Genomic DNA, 23,285 nt, shown 5'->3' with positions numbered 1-23,285 from the left:
TTACTGGAAGATAACCATCAGCTAGCTGGGAGTGAAATCTAGCAGAAATGGCAAAGGCAGGAATCTGAGACTGGGGTCAGGGTCCGGCTAGGGAAGGCAGAAAAGCTGCAGAAGGAGTCGTAGGCAGAAAGGGCACACAGTCAAGCCTAGTCCTACCACTGGGAGAACATCCCACAGTGTCTGACACAAATTAGGTACTCAATAATCATTGCTAAGTGCGTGCTATGTGCTAGCCTCGTACAAAGGCAGAACAGAGCCAGTTAAACATGGTCTCAGTATGCCTTCAGAGAACGCATGAGGAATATGTTGAACTACTGTGTGCCAAGAATATTATAGATATCATTCACCCTCACTACCACCTGAGAGGTGCTGTGTTTTGATCATTCTCACTTTTCAGGCAAAGAAGCTGAGACTCAACAGGCTTAATAATTTCATCAAGATGTCATATCGAGTTAGTTACAGATCTGGGTCCTAAATTTACCAGGTGGGTCTGTGAGAGTTCCAAAGCTCTTTGCTCTTTCCCTACCACACTGGACTCCCTGACCAAGTGGAAAGTGCTAATGACCCCAAGTAAGGTGTCCTAGCTGGGTAGGCCTGGACTGGGAGAAGAAAAGAAAGAGAAAGGGGACCAAGGAAAGCACTGAGGAGGAGACATTGAGATGGGCCTTCAAGGACAGGTAAAATTCTGATGTGGGGAGATGATGGGAGGGATCATGTGAAACAGAAAGACAGTGGCTCCCTGAACAAGCCAGAAGGTAGTAGTCTGGAGACCAGATGACCAGGGCCTGACTTGGTGCAGAGGCAATGAGGCTGAGGGGTGAGGGACCAGCAGCAGAAAAGGGGTTTCAGATGTGGAGTCCACACTGCCGTGATGACCCACTAGAGACTGAGTCAGATATTACCTTGAGGGTGGAAGGACAGTTGATATTAAATTGAGGCTTGCTATGTGTCTTGATTTTTAAGAAATGGCAGTATGGGGAGGGCTCTTTAAGATCATCTTTAGGGACTTCTCTGGTGGTCCAGTGGCTAAGACTCTGCCCTCCCAATGCAGGGGGCGGGGTTTGCTCTTTGGATGGGGAACCAGATCCCTCATGCTGCAGTTAAGAGTTCACATGCCATAACTAAGACATGGAGCAGCCAAGTGAAGTATACATAAATAAAAAATAATTATTGACAAAGATCATCTCTAGCTTCTTGGGGTGGCAGCAGGTTGAGGAAAGGAGAGAAGAATAAAGGGAACACAAATTCAGTCTCAACTACATCATGGCACTGAATATGTGTATGGATAAAGCCACATCAAGTTATGTACGTGGTGAGGACTTGCCACACAGCTGATGCTCTTTCCCAGGCTTAGGCCCCAAAAGTCTGTTTAAGGGAAGCAGAGACAGAACAAAAGTTAAGACTGGCTGATTCCTATAACACCTACAGCATTTCTCCTGTAAAATGCTGCCTTCCAAGTCCTTTCCTGACACTCTGCTCCCTTGTGCTTTTCTGTCCCCAGTATTGGTGCTCTTGTGGGCCTGTCCATAGCAGCAGTGGTCCTCCTGGCCTTCATTGTCACTGCCTGTGTGCTTTGTTACCTGTTCATCAGCTCAAAACCCCACACAAAGTTGGACCCAGGCTTAAACTTACAGACTACAGGTAAGAAAGGGGCCACATGATTTCCTTGTATTCAGCAGGCTAGCACCTTTTCAGAGGGGAGATATTTGGAAATGATGTTTGGACTATTTGCCTCACGTGTGTTTCTGGAATATTAAGAAGCACCAGCACATTTTTCAGGAGGTTCATGATATGAACATTTCCATCACAAACTCTTCATGTGTTCATTGATAATCAAAATAATTCTATGTTTATTACAGGGAGATATTACTAAACATCCTACAATATAGAGGACAGCACTCTGCAATAGAGTTATCTGACCCAGAACTTCCCTGGTGGTTCAGCAGTTAAGACTCTATGCTTCCAGGGCAGGGGACACAGATTCTATCTCTGGTTAAGGAAGGTCCCACAGGCTGCATAACAAGGTCTAAAAAAAAGGGTTATCTGACCTAGAATGTCAATACTGTTGATGTTGAGAAACCTTAGAATAGAAGAAGACTCCAGAAAGAGACTAATTAAAATATAGTAACTTGAATAAAATGTTTAGTTTTTTAAATAAGAGAAATATTAGCAAATTTGCCTCCAACAAATGCAAATAACACAAAAGAGACTATGTATAAAGTTAAAAAAACAAGTGGTGGACTGCAAAGATATTGTAAATGCAGACGCATAGTCAACCCTTATTATTTGCAGATTCCATATTGGCGAATTTGCCTACTTGCTAGAATTAATTTGTAACCTCAAAAATCAATACTTTCAGTGTTTTTGAGGTCATTTGCAGACGTGGATGTGCACAGAGCAACAAAAACTTTGAGTTGCCCAGTCACACTGATGTTGCCCAGCGGAGGCTGCACAGGGCCACGCTTGCCTTTTTGTTTCAGCTCTCAGACTGTGAACAAGCGTCCTTTTCATGGTATATTTAGTGTCACATTTTTGCAGTTTTGTGTTTTTATTGGCACTTTCGCTATTGAAAATGGCCCCCAAATATAACGTTGAAGTGCTATCTAGTATTCCTCAACATAAAAAGGCTGTCATGTGCCTTATGGAAAAAATACATGTGTTCAATACACATGAGTTAAATGTTATCAGTTAGTAATATATATTAAATACAGTATCTTTAAGCAGAAACATACATAAAGCAAAGTTATGTACTGATTGGTTGACAATGTGACCAGAGGCTCACAGGAACCTAAATTTGTATTTCCCTACCCCACTCCAGTACTCTTGCCTGAAAAATCCCATGGATGGAGGAGCCTGGTGGGCTGCAGTCCATGGGGTCGCTAAGAGTCGGTCATGACTGAGCGACTTCACTTTCACTTTTCACTTTCATGCATTGGAGAAGGAAATGGCAACCCACACCAGTGTTCTTGTCTGCAGAATCCCAGGGACGGGGGAACCTGGTGGGCTGCCGTCTATGGGGTCGCACAGAGTCGGACACAACTGAAGTGACTTAGCAGCAGCAGCAAGGGGCAATTGATTCAGTATTTGCTAATTCAGTGTTAATGGTAAGTTAATAGAACAAAATAACAGTGAATAATGGGCTTCCCTGGTGGCTCAGCTGGTAAAGAATCCGCCTGCAATGCCGGAGACCTGGGTTCAATCCATGGGTTGGGAAGATCCCCTGGAGAAGGGAATGGCCACCCACTCAAGAATTCTGGCCTGGAGAAGTCCATGAACTATCCATTGGGTTGCAAAGAGTAGGACATGACTAAGCAACTTTCACTTTCACTTTCCTCATGGCTCAGTGGTAAATAATCTGCCTGCCAAGCAGGAAATGCAGGTTTGATCCCTGGGTTGGGAACATCCCCTGAAGAAGGAAGTGGCAACCCTCTACAGTATTCTTGCCTGGGAAATCCATAGACAGAGGGGTTGCAAACACTTGGACACAACTTAGTGACTGAGCATGCGTGCACAGTAAATAAGGAGAATCAACTGTATATAAAATAGAGACAAGACTGATATCCAGGATATATAAGTGCACCTTTAAACACATGAGAAATACATAATCTACCAAAAAATACAAATGCCCAACACACATAAAAAGATACTCTACCTTACTAATAATCAGGAGAATGCAATTTAAGAATGACATACCTTTTCAAAAAATGATTTAAAAAACAATTACATTGGCAAAAATAAAAAATGGATCACATTGATAGTGAGAAGGTTACATGGGGGAATGGGTAATCTCATATACCACTGGTAACAATAAATTGGCGAAACCACTTGTAGAGCATTTTGGCACTATCCATTTAAACTGAAAATGTATATAGCCTATTAGTGATTCCACTTCTAATTATCTGCCTTAGAGACACAGTTGCACTAGGAGAGGACTTGTAAAGATGGATACCATGACAGTTTGTCACACTGGAAAGAAACTAAATGTCCATCAACATAGAAGGAATGAAAAATAATACTGTCCTTAAAAGGAATGCATTATCTCTAAATAGACAATTTCATTTGCTCCTCATAATAACCAGGCAGTGTATGGATCTTATTAAAATCTATTTTACAGATGTGGAGACTAAGGCCCACATACCTAGTGAGTGAATGTTAGAGCCAACTCCATCTCCACCTTCCTTCCTCTCCTTATCCCTGTGCTGAGGAAGGGAAGTCCCTACTTGATGCCAGACTCTGTTTGAAACTTTACATGCACTATCTTGTCTAATTTTCCAAACCACCCCAGTGAGGTAGGTATTATTATCGCCCATCTTACAGATGTGAAAACAGTGTTTCAATTGCCCACGGGGTCACAGTTTGTAAACTGCAGAGTTGTAATTCAAATGTGTGTGTTTTTCTGCCTCCAAAGTCCTATTTCTACCTCACCAGGCCGGGTGTGTAGGGTGCTTATACCCTGCTCCCCTCATCTCCCCCTACCCTATCACCTGCAGCCTTTCTAAATCAATGGAACACAGCTCACCTGGCAGTCCTGTGAATGAAGACGATCCTCCTGCTTTTCACTGCTCAGCCACCAGCTAGATTTTTTGATTATTCAATAACCAGGGTTTGATACAGCTTGTGTTCTTGCTTTTTGCTTCTTACTTTTAAAATGGAAAATGCACTTTCTGTTTATTAAATAACAGCTTTCAGCTCTCTCTCTGTCTTTTGCCCAAACTCAGCTCTTAGTTCCTTCCTTTCTTCTTCATGAAGTGCTGTCCTCTCCTTCCTCTGAACCTGCAGCATCAACCCAACATTTGGGTTGATCAAACCCAGCATCAACGTTTACAGGCCACTCCCTTACACTCAGAGCCTTCTGCCTCACACAGACTTTCATCTGTTTTTGTCTCCTTCTACAGTAGGACCTGTAGAGAGATGGTATGTGCATGCACGCGTGCTAAGTTGCTTCAGTCATGTCCAACTCTGTGCGACCCTATGGGCTGTAGCCTGCCAGGCTCCTCTGTCCATGGGGATTCTCCAGGCAAGAATACTGGGGTGGGTTGCCATGCCCTCCTCCAGGGGGATCTTCCCTACCCGGGGATTGAACCTGAGTCTCTTATGTCTCTTGCATTCACAGGTTCTTTACCACTAGCGCCACCTGGGAAGCCCATAGAGAGATCATTAGCCCCATTTTACAGGAGAGGAAATCAAGGCTCAGCCACGAGAAGGCAATTGGCCCAAGTCTACACAGCTAGTGGGCTTGTCATTTGGGGATGTCAACCCCGATTTCCCTACTCTAAAACCCACAATCACTACACACTGTACCTTGGGTCCTAATCTCTGAGCCTGGGGGCAAGGGTGGGGTGGGGAGTTCCTTGACAAGAGCAGAGTGAAAATAGAACAGTTTCTGAAGATAGGCTCCTTTTGCTGCCCAGGTATTCTCTACTGTCCCATCAACCCTATCCCACCCATCCCTCAAACTCGGGATGCAATGAAGACCATAGCTTTCTCATTCTTGTACTTTGTGAGGAACTAGCTTGATCAGAGGCTGACCAAGCACCTACTTTTGTGCTAGGCACTATGCCAAGGTGCCTAGCACATTATCCCATTTAACCTGTTCAGCTACTTTAGGTTATTATCAACTCTATTTTACTGATGGGGTAAGTGAGGTAAGTATTCTAACCTAGGTACCTTTAATAAGAGATAAAAAATGGGAGGTGGGGAGACTCATCCTCCTCTGAAAAATGTTGGTGGGGATATCATTAATCTGTCATTTTCACTAACTCATCTCTCACCTCTCTCATTCATTGCTGGTCTGAATACAGTTAACAATCACCTCAGAGAACTATTGGGCATTAATTGGCTTGTGGCTCTAATGCTCAGTCGTGTCTGACTCTTTGCCACCACATGAACTGTAGCCCACCAGGCTCCTCTGTCCATGGAATTCCTCCAGGCAAGAATACTGGAGTGGGTTGCCGTTTCCTACTTGAGAAGATGTTCTCGACCCAGGTATTGAACCCGTTCCCGGGTATCTTGGGTCTCTCGCATTGGCAGGTGAAGTCTTTACCACTAGCACCACCTGGGAAGTCCCTCTAACTCTTAGGGCTCCTGGGAATCGAGCCTGATGTTCTCAGTTTATCAATGGGTTGCTGAGGCCCAGAAAGTGTCAGTGATATGCCCAAGGTCACCCAGCCAATTGGCCAAGACTTTGCCTCCAGGGCCAAAGATCTTTTCCTATAGCAGGCCCTCTGACCTTCCAGGAAGTGTTCCACTTCCTCAGAGCCCACTGCTTTTTACTTAACCACACTTGGAGAGGTGGTACCTATGACCCAAACAAGCCTCAGAGATGAGTCAAGGCTGACTCATCTCCAATCAGGGAGAAAACCTGAGAACTCCTTTCCTGCTGGTCACGACAGGCTAAGACCCCAGGCAATGGGGGGACTGGCCAAAAGGTCCCTGAAAAAAAGATGGGAAAGCACAACCCTGCTGGGATGTCAGAGAACATGGCTCTGATTCCGGCTTTGTTACTCTCACTGTGTGGCCTTAGGCGAGTCACTTCTCCCTGGACCTTAATTTACTCTGTAAAATGTGTACAATAATACCCACTAAGAAAGCAATAAAACTAGAGATGAAGCTTACATTGGAGCTTGGTTTCTAATACATGGTGGCTTTTAAAAATGAGTAACCCTCATTTTTATTATCGTTAGGCATTTAGATGTTTACATGTTAGTCGCCTCAGACTGTTGATATGTCAAAGATAGGAATCATGTCTTAAAGGCCTTTGTGTCCCCAGCACCTAGCAGAGTTCCTAACCTATACTAAGGGTAGATTTGCTCTGTGGAAAGAGCCCAAGCTTTGGAATCAAGTAGAATTGAAAGTGTATCCTGGATCCGGTACTAATAGCTGTGCCAGTGGTAACCTTCTCTGTCTGTGTTTGTCTATAACATGAAATAACACTCACCTCAGAGAATCGTTAGAAGAATCGAATAAGATGCTTGTGCCAGCGTGTTTTAGCCAAACATGAATCTTCTTATTGTAACTTGAAAATTGAATCTTTTATATGTGCCTTAGGCATCCTCCTTTCCTCTTGGCTAGCACCTTTATAAGATGGTTCTTCCTCCCCCAGGCTTCAGGCGCCACTGAGGGACTTTAAGAACTTTCATTATATATCAGCCAGATGAAGAGGCAGAAACAGTGTGCTCAAGAGTTGGACCACTGGCTATTTTGCTGGTTTCCCTGGAAGGGGATTGAAGAGTTGTGGATTTGAAGACCCTGGGATACTCATGTGAGGGAATCCGTGGCATCTGGGAAAGAGAATCATGTAAAAAAACTTGTGGGCATATTGGGCCCACAAGTTCAGTGTGAACCTGCATTTTGATGTATCTGCCAAAAAAAAAATGAGTGAAATCTCAGGTCGTGTTAACAGAATTATAGAGTCTGGAAGCAAGAGAATGGTGGTCCTTCTTTACCCCCAATTGAATTAGAACATATCGGCCATCACATCTCAGAGGTAACATTTTAGCATCCACTCCACAGGTGCACAACTTTGGTTCCAAATATATCACTCAAGCGTCCCCAAATATAGCAATGAGAATTCTTGAGCAATTTCCAATATTTCAAAGGTTTTACTGGGACCAAGTTTCTTTGTTTTGAGCTAGAATTGTATTAGGCTAAGGAGGGTACTTAGCATGGGCTCTTTCCTGCTAATGAGAACTCTTTGATTAACAGAAAATGGTCATGGGGAGTGGAAAGGCTAGTACCTAATAAAGGCAGTCCATTAAAGAGACTGAATTCTTTACAATTTGGAATTCAAGGGAAAACAAATAGAAAAATGAGGCCAGTCCTACTTTCTACCCCATTTGATACAACAGTAACTGAGATCCAGAGAGAAGGGGTTAGCGGGGCACCCCACTCCAGTACTCTTGCCTAGAAAATCCTATGGACAGAGGAGCCTGGTAGGCTGCAGTCCAAGGGGTCGCTAAGAGTCAGAAACTTGAACGACCTCACTTTCACTTTTCACTTTCATGCATTGGAGAAGGAAATGGCAACCCACTCCAGCATTCTTGCCTGGAGAATCCCAGGGACGGGGGAGCCTGGTGGGCTGCCGTCTATGGGGTCGCACAGAGTTGGACATGACTGAAGTGACTTAGCAGCAGCAGTGTAATAATTTAATATCAAGATGAGGATTTAAGCCAAGGTTTTATAACTCCTAAAAGCCCAAGGATTCCTCCCAACCCCTGACTGCCTGCGGCTCAGATCAGATCAGAGATTAGATCAAATCAGTCGCTCAGTCGTGTCCGACTCTTTACGATCCCATGAATCGCAGCACGCCAGGCCTCCCTGTCCATCACCAACTCCCGGAGTTCACTCAGACTCACGTCCATCGAGTCAGTGATGCCATCCAGCCATCTCATCCTCTGTCGTCCCCTTTTCTTCCTGCCCCCAATCCCTCCCAGCATCAGAGTCTTTTCCAATGAGTCAACTCTTCGCATGAGGTGGCCAAAGTACTGGAGTTTCAGCTTTAGCATCATTCCTTCCAAAGAAATCCCAGGGCTGATCTCCTTCAGAATGGACTGGTTGGATCTCCTTGCAGCCCAGAGCCCCACAATTTAAGAATAACCTTGACTAATCAGTCAGAAGGTGATCAGAGGTGAGTGACCAACTTGGTCTGAGAACCAGATTATGTGTATATGGGCTAAGAGCTGGGGACATTTGCCCCTGAGCAAAGAAGGCTCAGGGCTCACACCCCAGGACCCCAGGCCTCTGCAAGGTTGTCCTGGGGCATGAAGAAGAGACATTTTATGAGATGTCAGAGAACAGAGTTAAATCAGTGGGAGAAGCCATAGGGAGGCAGGTGTTGATTCAAAAAAGCTAGGTCTTTCTTAGACTAAGACCTGAAATTCTTTTGTAAAGTGCACCCTCTAAGTTACATGAGGGCTATATTTGGTTCACCAGTTTGTAACTCTCCATTTAAAAAGCACCCCTAAGCCTGGAAGGTAACCAGGAAAAGGCTAAATGTGGGATTCATTGAAGGAGATTCTTGCATTGAATAGAAAATTGAACTAAATCCTTGTGCCAAATGGAATGCCTTAAAATGCAAGCTTAAATAACAAAAAATCCCAAAGAATCTACAAAACACACAGAGACACACTAAACAACCTCCTAAACCTAACAAGTGCACTTAGCAAGCTCACAGTACGTAAGGTCAGAAGCAAATATCAATTGTATTTATATATGTATCAGTGACAAACAACTAGAGACTAAATTTTAAATATAGGGACTTCCCGGGAGGTCCACTGGTTAAGAATCCACCTGCCAATCCAGGGGACAACAGGAGTTCAATTGCTGCTCTGGGAAGATTCCACATGCCTCGAGGCACCTGAGCTCTAATGCCACAGCTACTGAGCCTGTTCCCCAAAGCCTATGCTCCACAACAAGAGAGGCTGCAGTGATGAGAACCCTGCTCACTGCAAGGAGAGAGTAGCTCTCACTTGCCACAGCTAGAGAAGGGCTGCGTGCAGCAACAAAGACCCAGCCAAATAAATAAATATTTTCTAAAAAGACAGACCTTTAAAAAATAAAATATCATCTATAGTTACTCTAAAAAATGAAATAATGAGGTGTAAAGCTAACAAACATGTATAGGATCTATACAATAAAAACTACGAAATGCTAGTGAAGGAAATCAAAGAAGACCTAAATAAATGGAGAGATACACTATGTCATGGGCTTCCCTGGTGGCTCCGTGGTAAAGAATCTGCCTCCCAGTGCAGGAGACACAGGTTTGATACCTGGATCAGGAAGACCCTCTGAGGGAGGAAATGGCAACCCACTGCAGCATTCTTGCCTGGAGAATTCCACAGACAGAGGAATCTGGCGGGCTACAGTCCACAGGGTCTCAAAGAGTCAGACATGACTGAGCCACACACACACACACCCACACACACACACTATGTCATGAATTGGAAGACTCAACATAGTAAAGATTAAAAACCATAGCAGCTCTTTGGTATATATAGACAAGCTGATTCTAAAATTTATATGGAAAGACAAAGGAAATAGAGTAGCTAAAATAATATTGAAAGAGATAAAGTTGGAGGAAATCACCCTACTTGATTTTAACACATTATAGAGCAACAATACTGAGGACAGTGTGGTACTGGAGGAGGGACAGACACCTAGATATGATAAAACTGACTGAGTGGCATTTCAGGGTCCTTCATATCCCAGTGCAGAAAAGAATTAAGCAAGAGGCAAAATGATAGATAAGAAAGGATTTATTAGAATAGGAAGCTTGTGAGGTTTACAAGCCAGCAGGTGAGAAATGCCTCGCCCCAAGAACCCACTGGGCTACAGTTTTATAATCAAAGGAGAAGTGGGGAGGGGGAGAAGAACTTTGTCTTTCTTGAGTAGATGTCATACTCCCATCATCATCTTCTCCTCCTTTGGGCAGGGGAGTTTTTTGTCTGCACATGGTCAAGCTTAGGTCTACAAATTACTGTTTTTTATGTGTGCAGAAAGCATGTCCTAGGGATCATTAACTCACTGAGCTCACTGGGCAGGATGTGGTTCTCATGCCACCATTGTTTTATTGTTTGGGGGCATGTCTCGTCCTTCTGTTGCATGGTTCTGTTGCTAAGCAAGACTGCTTGGTTTTGTGGTTAAGCAAACCCACTTTTTGAGTAATCATTAACTTACAGGGGTCTCCCATATTTTTAAAATCCACCATGTAATTTTTGTGGTTAAGCAAACCTGCTTTCTTGAGTGATCATTAACTTATAGGTGTCTCTCATATATTTTCTACTTACAATCCCCTAGTGAGATTAACTATTTAATCATCTACTTTGTTCCTATCAAAGATATAGACCCACATCCTATGTATGTCCAAAAGATTTTTTACAAAGTATAAAAGCAATGCAATGGGAGAAGAATAGTCTTTTCAATATATAATGTTGAAACAATTAGACTTCCACAGGTTAAAAAAACACCTTTTACATAACCTCATACTTTATATAAAAATTAACCCAAAATAAATCATGGACCAAAATGTAACCTATACAACTATAAAACTTTTAGAAGAAAACAGGAGAAGATCTTCATGACCCGGGGTTAGGCAAAGCCATCAAAAGCACAAAAAAATACATTAGTCATTGATCTAGATCAAAACTCAAAATGTTTGTGCTGATAAAGACTCTATTAAGAAGAAGGAAAGAAGACCCTCTAACTGGGAAATAATGTTCACATATCTGACAAAGGTCTTTTACCCAGAACATATAAAGAGTCCCCTGAACTCAACATTAAGAAAACAAACAGGGCTTCTCTGGTGGCTCAGTGGTAAAGAATCTATCTGCCTGCCAATTCAGGACACCGGTTCAATCCCAGATCCAGGAAGATCCCACATGCTGCAGAGCAACTAGGTGTGCACACGAGTGTGCACATCACAACTACTGAGCTGTGCTCTAAAGCCTGGGAAACACAACTACTGAGCCCACCTGCCGCAGCGACTGAAGCCTGCCTGCCCCAGAGCCTGTGCTCCACAAGGAACACCACAGCGGTGAGAAGCCCACGCACCATAACTAGAAAGTAGCCTCTGCTCATCACAGATAGAGAAGAGCCCACACAGCAACAAAGATCCAGCACAGCCAAAAATAATTTCATTAATTAAAATTAAAAACAAAAAAAATAAGAAAACAAACAATGCTTTTAGAAAATGAGCATAATACTTGAACTGATACTTTACTGAAGAGGAGATACAGAGAGCAAATAAGCACATGAAAATATGTTTCATCTTCATTAGCCATTAAGGAAACACATATTAAAGCCACAATGAGATACTACTTATCGCCTATCAGAATATTAAAGTAAAAATACTGATAATTCCAAGGGAGGATGGAGCAACTGGATCTCTTACACATTTTTGGTGGGAATTAAAATGATATATAGCCACTTTGGAAGACAGTGTTTTCATAAAGTTAATCATCCTCACTATAAGTATTAGTTTCCTATGACCACTGTATCAAATTACCACAAACTTGATGGCTTAATATAGTAGATATGTATTCTCTCTCAGTTCTCAGGGCTGGAAATTCAAAATCAGTTTTGCTGGGCAGAAATCAATGACTCCACAGGAGAGTCTGTGCCTTGACTCTTCCAGTTTCTGGTGACTGCCAGCATTCCTTTGCTTGTAACTCACTGTAGTCTCTCCCTCTGTCTTTACATCACCATCTGTGAGTGTCTATCTCCCTCTGCCTTTCTTCTATAAGGGCACGTGTGATGGCATTTAGGGCCCATCTAGATAATTGAGCATAATCTCATCTCAAAGTCCTTAATTTCATCACATCTGCAAAAACCATAGAAGTTAACAGTTACAGGTTCCAGAAATTGGGACCTGATATATTTGGGGGTCACCATTCAGTCCACTATACCATTCAAAACAATATTATTATTATTATCCTAGAGAAATGAAAATGTATGTCTGTCCAAAAACCTATACACAACTGCTCATAACAGCTTTGTTTTTAATAGACAAAAGCTAGAAATAAGCCAAAGGTTCTTTAGTGGGCAAATGGTACAACCATATAATGGAATATATGCAGCCATAAAAACAAATGAACTATCAATACACATAACAGCTTGAATGGATTGCAAGGGTATTAAACAGAGTGAAAAAAGCCCATCTCACAAGGTTGTACAGTGTATAATTCATCTGCGTAACATTTCTTAAATGACAACGTTATGTATGGAGAAGGGGTTAGTGGTTACCAGCGTTAGATTTAGGAGGAAGTTCTGACGTAAAGAGGTAGCATAAGGAAATTTTTCTTCATGGTGATGGGACAGTTCTTTGTCTTGATTGTGGCAGTGATAATATAAAACTGTACATATGATAGGGCTTCCCAGGTGGCGCTCGTGGTGAAGAACAGCCTGCCAACACAGGAGACATAAAAGAAGCAGGTTCAATGGTTGAATCAGTAAGATCTCCTGGAGGAGGGCATGGCCACCAACCCACTCCAATAATCTTGCCTGGAGAGTCCCATGGACAGAGAAGCCTGGCAGGCTACAGTCCACAGGGTCACAAAGAGTTGGACATGACTGAAGTGACTTAGCATGCATTCACACACGCATACATGTGATAAACTTTCATAGTACTAAACACCCAAAAAAAGTCCATATTAAAAAAATGGGTAAAATTGAATAGGATTTGTAGTTTAGTCAGTTGTAGTATGTTAATGTCAGTCTCCTAGTTTTGAAATTACTCTATGATTATATAAGATATTATCATGGGGGAAAACTAGGTGAAGGGTACAATGGAACTCAACTGTTTTGTAACTTTTTGTGAGTCTTAAATCATCAAAAATAGAGAGTTCAAAACAAAAAAGAAAATTTATTGGCTCTGTAAATGAGAAGTCCAAAAGTATGGTGAGCTTTAGGAATGGTCTAAGTGGAAGTTCAGTGTCCTCAGGCTACGGCTCCATCCTCCGAGATTCTCACAACTCTGCCCTCTTGTGTTAGCTTTCTCCTCAGACTGATTTTTTCCCATGGTAGTAAGTTGGCTTTCAGAAGTCCCTGGGACTGTGTTCTTTTTGTTCCCATCTAACTAGGGGAAGAAAGAAGGAGCGCTCTCTTCATCCCTCCCCTGGGGAAGGAGGAGGCCTGACTCTGATTGGACCACCTCAGGTCATGTGCCCAATCACTACATCCAGGGAAATGCTATGCACTGATTGCCCATCCTGTAGCAAAGGAACAGGATTACTTGACAGGCTCATATCAATCAGGCCCCTCTGCTGGAGCTGAGATGGGATCAATCCCAACCAAACATAATTGCTGGGTGGAAAGAGGGTGGAATGGATATTGCATAGCCAACTCCAGTGTCCCATACAGCGTCCTTCTTCAAATTCCCTCTTTCCTTGTTTTCAGAGGCACCTTTCATCCTTGATCTCTTCCATCAATGGGTTTTAAAGCATAGGAGTTTTCTAGATAAACAAGGTATAAAATGCCATTCCAGACAGAAGGAACAGTAAAAGCAGAGACTCAGAGATATGAAGGAATGGACCCATTCAGGGAACAATAAAATTCTGGTGTAGTAAAGCATTGAGTTCTTCCGAGAAGAGTAGTAGTGAAAAGCTAGAGAAGGATTGGGGCCCATACCTAAAGAACCTTGAATGCCACCTCGAGTATCACAGGTCATGGGAAGACATTGAGTGCTTTTGAGAAAGAGTAGTACATGGACTCACTTAACCTTAGAAAGATCTCTCTGGAAGATGGCCCAACCAAAGGCTGTCTTTTGGTCTGGGCAGAAGAAAATGAAAAGCAGATCTAGTGTGGTGCTGAAAAGCAGATCTAGTGTGGTGCCTTGAGGATGGAGAGAATGGGTGGGTACAGCAGATAGTGATATGGTAGAATTAACAGGACCTGGAGTGAATTGCTTGACCTTGGAAATGGGTAGGGAGAGAAGGTGTGAGAGCTAACACTTGATACACTTGATTTCTAGCTTGAACACTTGATACACTTTTAATTCAAAAAAGGCAAGAGTACTTCATTCTGTCAAATGCTCCTAGTAAGTCAAAGGAGACAATGATTTATAAGTAACCATAGGATTTAGTGACAAAAAGTTTTAAGTTGTGTTACAGGCAGAAACCAAGTAGGTTGCAGCAGAATGTCGTGAATGGGAAGTGGGAAATAATATGGCCAAGTGAGCTTCCTATCAAGTCCAGGTATAAAAGGAGGAGAGGATCAAGCAGAAAGTGAAGAGAGTCATGAAATCTATTCTTAAAGCAAAGAACAATATGTATTTTTTAAATTACTGCACTTCCCTGCAGGCTAGCTGTGTAGTCAGCCTGAATCTTCATTTAATAAGTGAGTTTTTAATAGTAACTTTTAACTCAAAGAAATTAAGCCGTGCCCTGTGGGGCCACCCAAGACAGGCGAGTCATGGTGGTGAGGTCTGACAGAATGTGGTCCACTGGAGAAGGGAATGGAAAACCACTTCAGTATTCTTGCCTTGAGAACCCCATGAACAGTATGAAAAGGCAAAATGATAGGATACTGAAAGAGGAACTCCCCAGGTCACTAGGTGCCCAATATGCTATTGGACAGAGGATAAGATGGCTGGATGGCATAACAAACTTGATGGACGTGAGTCTGAGTGAACTCCGGGAGTTGGTGATGGACAGGGAGGCCTGGCGTGCTGCGATTCATGGGGTCGCAAAGAGTCACGACTGAGTGTCTGAACTGAACTGAACTGACCCTATGAGTTTATGGTGAAGATGAAGTCTTCATGTCTGCTAGCAATTGTTTATTGTCTGTCCCCTCCATTAAACTTTAAGCTCATGAGAAACATTAATAGCTCATAGTTCACAATGTGGAATATTATTAATGAATATTTTTTTAAATGAATGATTTGTTTAAATGAATGTTTAAGACTCTGAGCCCACCCCTGTCCAAGGTAAGCACTCAGGGAAGCTACATGTATAATATGATCCTGATGGAAAGGAAGGGCTTACAGGAGGAAGCCCCATGCCCTTGGCTTGCTGTTTTCCAGACCCTGATGAGGCACCCTCTGATTGCCAAGGTAGAAACACAGGCAACTCGGTGGAGGTGCGAGGAGTGAGCCCTCTCAGGCAGAGCCACCCCTTCCTGAACTCCTGGCTGGACTGCAATGAGGAGCAGGCTAAGGATCCCAAACGCCTCCTCCAGCACTGCTTCATGGCTACAGTGACCGCCAGTGACCTTCCAGGGAGCCCTGAGGAGGTTCCTGTCCACAGTCTACTATACCCAGCCCCATAAACATCCAATAAATGTCTCTCCACCATCCTCTTCTGGAGCCTCTTTTTGGTGTTTAAAAAAAAAAAAAAAAAAAGGTGGGAGTGGGGATAATCAAAGGGACTTTGGAACCTAACAGATAAATGAGTGCTTTTCCTTGCAAACCCACTCAGGTTCCACTGTGAACCCAGCTACAGTGCTCTACCTGGCCCACTGTGGGCCGAAGGGAGTTTAGACATGGGTCTCCAGTAAAATGGTCATGACAACTCCATGTGATCAGGGAGAAGTCTGGGGCTTGTGGAGATTCAGAGGAGCCCCTCACCTAAACCAGGGAGTCAGGGAATTCTGACTTAGTCTTCCTGCCATGGAGCAGATGTACTTAGGAAATCCAGGGAAGATGACTGGGACCCAGAAGCAGTGACTTCTGCCTCTCCAACAGCTCAGCATTGCTCCTGGAGTGAGTCCCTTGCCAAGGAACAGAATGAGAGGGAATAGAGCATACTCACTGGACTTCCCAGGCGGTGCCGGGGTAAAAAATCCACCTGCCTGTGCAGGAGAGACAAGAGATGCGGGTTTGACCCCTGAGTCAGGAAGATCCCCTGGAGAAGGGTATGGCAACCCACGCCAGTATTCTCGCATGGAAAATTCCATGGACAGAGGAGCCTGACGGGCTACAGCCCATGGGGTCACGAAGAGTTGGACATGACTAAGCATAGCATACAGAGTACATACACAGGACTCAGCCATGTTTAATATCGTTCAGCTCCTCAGGTGAATGAAAGAGTGAATAGTCAAGTGAGTGAGGGAATGAATGGTTAATAGACTCCACAGCATGGCTTTGGTAAAGTCCCCTAGTTTCTCTGAGCCTCAGTTCCCTTGCAGGGTTATGGTGAGTGTTGAGATGATGTATATGAACCCTATTCCTAAACTTGAAAGTGCTACAAAGACTTAAAAAGTTATAGGTGAGTATTTTGCAATGTAAGATAGTGATTAAGAGCAGGGACTTCTGAGCCAAATGCCTGGTTCAAATCCCGTCCCTGCCCTTACTTGCTTAGTAACATTTGTACCTAATCATCTGTACAAGCAGGGATAACAGTAATATTTACCTCATAACATTTGGGGGAGGACTAAATCACTTCATCCAAGTAATTAGAACAAGGTTGGCAAATGGAAAGCATTGCATTAGCTCTTTTTATTAGGTTTTAAAATATTATTAGTCTGACAGCAAAGGAATCTTAGGGTAGGATGCTACTGCCGCCCGTTCTCTCCCAGCTACGCTCCTTATCTTCATTTTGTCAGTGGCTTTAGGCTTTTCCTTGAGGGTGTAAGGCAAGGATGGGGAGACTCAGTAGCCACGGAAAGCGGTTCTTGACATTTTTGACATTGACATGATCTGCCGCTGGATTTGGCAACCGTGAAATGGTCACTCTTAGACATCTGTGCCTGGGGCCTGAACCAGCCAAGGACACACGACAGGTGGAAAGGCCAGGTGAGTCAACCTCAGAAGTGCCCCAGGCTGCACATCAGGAGATCTCAGTTCTGGCCTTGCTTTATTTGTGGTCTCCTGTGGCATGTGTATGTGTAATTTTCAGCACTCTAAAGCCAGCACCTTTTCGCCTTATTGTACTTTCCATGGTGTTTATCCTGTTCAGGTTACCAGAAACAACAGGGAATTATCCACAGCTTCTCTCCCCAGGGAGTCCATGTGACGGGTGAGGGGCACACAAAAGAGCAATGGACCCACAGTGACCCTTCATGCAGCTTGAGGGAGGAATAAGCGATGCCTGAGCTGAATCATCAGAGATGAGTCAGTTTCCAGGTAAGACAGAATCATTAGAAATTATGGCCAGAGTACAATCTGTTCAAAAACAGTGAGAAAAAGCCTAGCATAGCCTAAGCACTGCAAGTCATTTGTTGTGAGAGAGCTTAGGGTGTGTGTGTGTGCACACATGTGTGGCGGGAACGGGTGACAGGCAGGGGGTGTAGTCACTGACGGACTTTGTGACCTTTCACAGGACGGATCCTGTCTGTCTCCTTGGTATCCACATCAGGAACATCCTCAGAGATTTTTCCTCAGAGCACCTTCTGGCAGGTTAAAGGAAGAATCCTATAAGGACCTTACTTTTAGACTGCTCTTGGTCTGTTAGGGGGAGAGGATCTGTAAATTCTAAAAATTCAAATGGTCATCAGTGGCCTAAACAGTGGTCCTCAAACCTCAGCCAAGGTCAGAATCAGCTGGAGGGCTAGTTTAAAACACAGATCCTTGCCCCCCTTTCCCCACCCCCTCTGCCGTCAGAGTGTCTGATTGGGTAGGTCTGGATTAAGTCCTCAGAATTTGCATTCCTAATGAGTTCCAGGCAGTGCTGGTCTGGGACCACCCTTTGAGAATGACTGGCCAGGAAGAACAAAGAGAATTCAGAGCTGGGGAGGCTAGAAGGAGACCTCACACTGAGCAGGGCCCCAAGGCCTAGTGGAATCTCCCCAGCAGAGCCTGTGTGGATGGGGTGGGCATAGGTGGAAAAGATTTGTGCGCTGCCTTTGCTGAACTACACATCCCAGGCCCCCGTAAAGCTCCTCCCCCTTGCCCTTGTTCAGCATCTCGCATTTGAATTCAATCAGCCCCCAGAGCTGGCTCACACTGGTGTTGCCCTGCCTCAGTCCTGGGTTGGAAACACGCTGCCCAACCTGTGCAGCAGGAACCCCTCCCTCAGGGCAGCCGAAGAGGAAGGAAGCGGGGTGGGCTGACGCACAGACAGAAATAGTCTGAGGTCACCGCTGCTCTCAAGCACACATGGACCGGCTGGCAATTATTTCTCGTAAATTGCTTTCCTGGTTATGTTCAGAACACGTGTGTTTGCCTGCCTGGGAACAAACACTCAGAGGGCAAGGGGTGGAGGTAGCTTGCTGGGGAGAGGGCCCCAGATGGAGTGGAGCCCAAGTCTGAATCTTTGATCAAGAATTAGGAGGTACTGAATCTTACAACGTGGAAATATTAGAACCTTCCACTCGGTTTTACAGTACCCCTGTCAGGTGGTTTTCCAGCCTCCCCTAAACATGTACATTTGTTTGTTCCTTCAACATCACTGACAATGATTCTCTGCCAGAATCTGGGCTAAAGGAAGTCCCAGTTTCCATCCTCAAGGAGTTCATGGCTATGGTATCTACAGGAGATCCCTAACCCAGCCAACGGCTTCAGGGAAGGCTTCCTGGAGGAAGTGATCTGTAAATTAAGTCTTGAAGGAAAGGGAGTTTGTGGTACAAGATGGAGAATAGCATTCAAGGCAGAGGGAACTGAGACACAATGACCGAGGGCAGAGAGCAAATGATGATCTCAGGAAACAATCAGTAGTTGAGTTTGGTGGAGGCTACAATGTGGGAGATGGTAAGGGATGAAGCTAAAGGGGTATATGGGCCAAGTCCTGAAGCCTGGCCACATCAAGGGGCTTGGGCTTCATCCTGTGGGCAAGGGGGAGCCTTGGGATAGAATTTAAAGCATTGGAAGGAACTCGGTACCTTATGTGACAGCTTTTTATGTTCTTTGTGACACTGAAGTGAAATTTGCCACCCAGGAGCTCTGCTTTTGGGACTTCGTCAATAACTGTCCCTTTGGTTCCTGAAACGTCAGAAGTCTGACAGACAGTGATGGTTCTCTTGCCCATAAGAAATGGCTCAAACCTTGGACATCTCTCCTCTTGTTAGGAGGAGGTCATTCCACTGCCAATTGGGACACTGTTCCTCTTGGTCTGGGTCCAGTTAGCCCAGGGGCCAGAGTGCAGACAAACAAGGCCCAGGCCACAGGTCAGAGCCCAAGGGAAACGTGCCTTGCTCTATCCCAGAGATCTGGGAACACTTGCAAGGGTGTGAATGACTCCCTACATGCCTTCTACATACCTCATAAGGTCTAGGCTGCCCAGAGTGCATGATCCACGTAGGGAGTGTTGACTGAGGAGGTACTGTGGACCCACCATGTTGACAAGTTCTTAAGGAAACATGACGCAGTCCTGCCCTTAGGGATTTACTCACTAGAGATGAAAAGTAGGTTTGACCCATGAGACCCCTAGAGAGCAATAAGATTTTGAAAGCAAATGTCAAGCTGTGGGGTATAGGCCATGAGAGTTGCAGAGATTCTGAAACAGGAGGAAAGAAGTAGTCTGAACACCTTTATGGAGGATATGGGGATTGAATCTGACCCTGGTGGACCATGGCAATATTCAAAGGGTCTCAGTGAGGTAGGGGAAGTGTTCTGTAATGTCAACTTTGTATTTAAAGAGAGTCCCATTTGTGGCTCCAATGCTTTGGACAAGTAGACCATTCACCAGCCCCACCCCCAGCCATAGTCATTTAACAAACTACGTTTAATATGTTTGGGGTGCCTTGCCCTGAGCTCTAGGAACAAAGAAATCAATCAGTCATAACTCACATCCTTGGGGAGCTCTTAGGCTATTGGGGGAAGACTGATAGGTTAATACACAATTAGATGTATTTTGTTATTTCTCCAATGGTTGAAAGATGGCTTACCATTAAGATAGGTTATACAAATTTACATGGTATTACATTAGTGCAATGTAACTTTGCCACCCCTCCCATCAAGTAGTGGAAGGTATTTTCCCATCCTTTGTTTCTGTGCTGACTTTGCAACTTGCTTTGACAAACAGCAAGTGGCAGAAGTTACACTGTGCTATTTTGAGTCTAGGCCTCAAAAGACCTTGCAGCTTCCTCTCTCACCCTCTTGGAATGCAGTGTTACCATGTAAGGAAGCCTGGGCTGGCCTGCTGGTAGAAGAGACCATGTAGAACATATGTGAGCTCTCCACTGAGGCCCCCAGGCCAACTAGCTCCCAGCTGAACTACCAGTTAACTGCAGCTACTGAATGATCCCAGGTGAGATCAGCAGAAGAACCACCAGCTAAGCCCAGTCCAAAGCCAATTCATAGACTCATTAGCAAATATTAATAAATGGTTATTATTTTAAGCCACGTGTCTTGGTATAGTTTGTTACACAAGGGTAGATTAGTGATATAGTTCTTTTCACATATTTCATTACAATTGTGAATATACCTGTCTTCATTATTTGGTGAGCTCCTCCTTAGAGTTAAAAAAAGGTCTTTGTGTTATCTTCTGTTTGCTACTCTAGACCCACTTTCTTCCTTTCTTGACCTTGATCCATATCTTAACAGGAGGATTTGTATGGTTTACCTTAAGGCATTACTGTGCCCTTGGATTCTAGTAGGATTTGGCCAACTAAAGTCCCAGCAGAGTATAAATTCCCCTACCTTCCTGCCTGAGGTAACATCATGGATTGGCTGCATATCTATACCAAGAATATAGCTCCTGTCAGACTGCCCTTACCACAGCTCTCTTTGACTCCAGATTCTTGCTCCCTCCTTGCTCCTTTAAGCCTAAGGGTAATAACTAGTGCCTCAGTATTACTTGCCCTGCAGTATCGCCCTATTCCTCTTCCCTGCATTACATAATCCCTTTATTAAAACCCCTCTCAAAGTATCCAATTTGAGAAATGCCATCTGTTTCCTCCCAATATCCTGATTGATAGTGTATTATTAATCTACCCCAGCTGCCACCTAGCTCATGGTATATGCTCAATAAATGTCATTTGGTGAAGGAATGAGATTCCAAGGGATCTGCTGATATAGTTATACTCTGGTCAAAAAGACCTAGGTCTGCATCTTGGCTCTATGGCTTCCTAACTGTGTGAGCTCGGGCAAACTTCTTCACTCCTCTGAGCCTCATATGCTAAATAACCAACACCAACACTGCAGGACTATTGCTTGGATTATAGATAAAGTTTGTAAAATCTTTGGATCACAGTAAATGATAAATATAACTTTGGTGGGGAGGTAAGAGGGATTTCATAACCATTTTCTCATTTGACTCTTACTACACCACTATGAAGATCACTATCCCCATATATTTTTGGGCTTTTTAAGCAAAGTGAGACCAGGAAGAAAAACAACCTGCCCAAGCCCACACATTGAGCTGGAGGTAGAGTCAGAATTTGAATCCAATCTCAGACTCCCAGTGCAGTGCTGTTTTTGCCCTACAGGTGAGGAAGAGGCATGCCCTCCTTCCGTCCTATAAGCCAGTTGGGGAAGAAAACAAAAAACAAAGTGTGCACTCCTAGGAGAAGACAGCAGGGGCCATCTGCCCAGCCTTTTCTTCCACAGAAATTTTCGAGCTTTTCCAAAAAAAGGTCTTGGCCTGGCTGCCTTCCTCATTGTCTAGCAGGATCCTTGAGGATGAAATCTGCCCTTCCGGAGCCTGGGGATTGGGAGAAATCACGGTTGGGCAGGAAGCCCCAGGACATGAATGCAGGGCATTTTGTAGGGCAGAGGGCAGACATCCTCTCCTTCACCTGCACCTGCTTGGGCAGCTGTTTCTTGCACTCAGGGCTTCCTTGGCCAGCAAGGCTTCAGCCCTCAGTGAGTGAGCCCTTCTCTGAACTAACCTGGCACTTAGTAGGTGCTCTTTAAATCTGTTGGAACAAAAGAATGACTGTGTCTATTGACACAAACATTCATTCCACAAATACCAGATGTCCCTTTTTTCCTCACCACGTGTTGGGGTGGGGGACCCAGAGACAAATCAGCCCATGCCTCACAGATGGCATGATCCTCATCTTAGTATTCACCATCTCCATTGTGTTTGCTAATAGTTTGATCAAACACTCTCAGGGCGCAAAGTGTCCTTGGAAACCTACTCTTTCAGTTGTCTCATTGTACACTCGGGGAGACCAACGTTCAGAGAAACAGCATTCTGGTACAGACCAGAGCACGGATCAGTGGTCAGGAATGCCTGCCCTGCCAGTGATTTGCTGAAGACTCTCGACCTCTCTGTGGACCTGTTCTCCGTGTCTATAACACGAGGCAAAAAGCAGAGTGCACTCGGCACAGAGGCCTGTCCGAGTGCAGAGCTCTGTCTCCGAGAAGGCCTTTCTCCTGGGAGAAGGGAGCTTTCTTTGTGAAACCTTCAATTTCAAACCCTGCGGCAGCCGGTTCCCAAGCCCCGCCTCCTCTCCAGGCTGCCGCGCGTTACCATGGAGACCGTAAGCCCCTCGCAGCTCCCTGCTGTTCCGCACCCCTCCCCCATTCACCTCGTCTTTAAGCCGTTTCTTCTGTGGCTGCAGCTCTCCCCCAGGGCTGATAAACTCCCCAACTTTCCCAAGACAGGAATTATTATCCCATTTGTAACTGGGGAAAACTGAGACCCAGAGAAGCGCAGGGATTTGCCCCACGTTACCAGCAGCATCATAAACAAAGCTTTCCTCCACGAGAGACACCCCTTCCTCACCACAGCCACACCTCCGTGTGGCCTTATGCGATTCTATTCAGGGAGGTTTATTTTCTTTTTTCTTCTTTCTTCATTGTTGGTAGTTTAACTTTTTGTTCTAAGAAGATTGGAACATGTTCTGACTAAACCTAGAGCGACTTGAAGTTCAGTCTTTACGTTCGTGACTTTAAATCTATTCTCGGATATGTTGTTTAAGTCCTTTGTTCACTGAAAATAGTGCTGGATGATAAAACCTGCCAAAAAGCT

At 44.4% G+C, this 23,285-nt stretch overlaps 1 protein-coding gene across 1 annotated transcript in view; it reads left to right on the top strand.

Moving 5' to 3' along the window:
* SHISAL2A (shisa like 2A) overlaps positions 1–15,786 on the top strand; it is a 31,186-nt gene extending 15,400 nt beyond the window's left edge. Inside the window, exons 2-3 of the mRNA XM_027537242.1 lie at positions 1,502–1,641; positions 15,515–15,786. Of these exons, the coding sequence (XP_027393043.1) occupies positions 1,502–1,641; positions 15,515–15,759 (385 nt within the window). The 3' untranslated portion in view covers positions 15,760–15,786. The remainder of the gene's footprint in view (positions 1–1,501; positions 1,642–15,514) is intronic.
* The last annotated feature ends 7,499 nt before the right edge of the window (positions 15,787–23,285 follow it).

This window comes from Bos indicus x Bos taurus, chromosome 3 (assembly GCF_003369695.1).
Source record: "Bos indicus x Bos taurus breed Angus x Brahman F1 hybrid chromosome 3, Bos_hybrid_MaternalHap_v2.0, whole genome shotgun sequence".
Classification (NCBI taxonomy): Eukaryota; Metazoa; Chordata; class Mammalia; order Artiodactyla; family Bovidae; genus Bos; species Bos indicus x Bos taurus.
The sequence above is the reverse complement of the archived record's forward strand: the minus strand, read 5'-3'. Positions and strand labels throughout refer to the sequence as shown.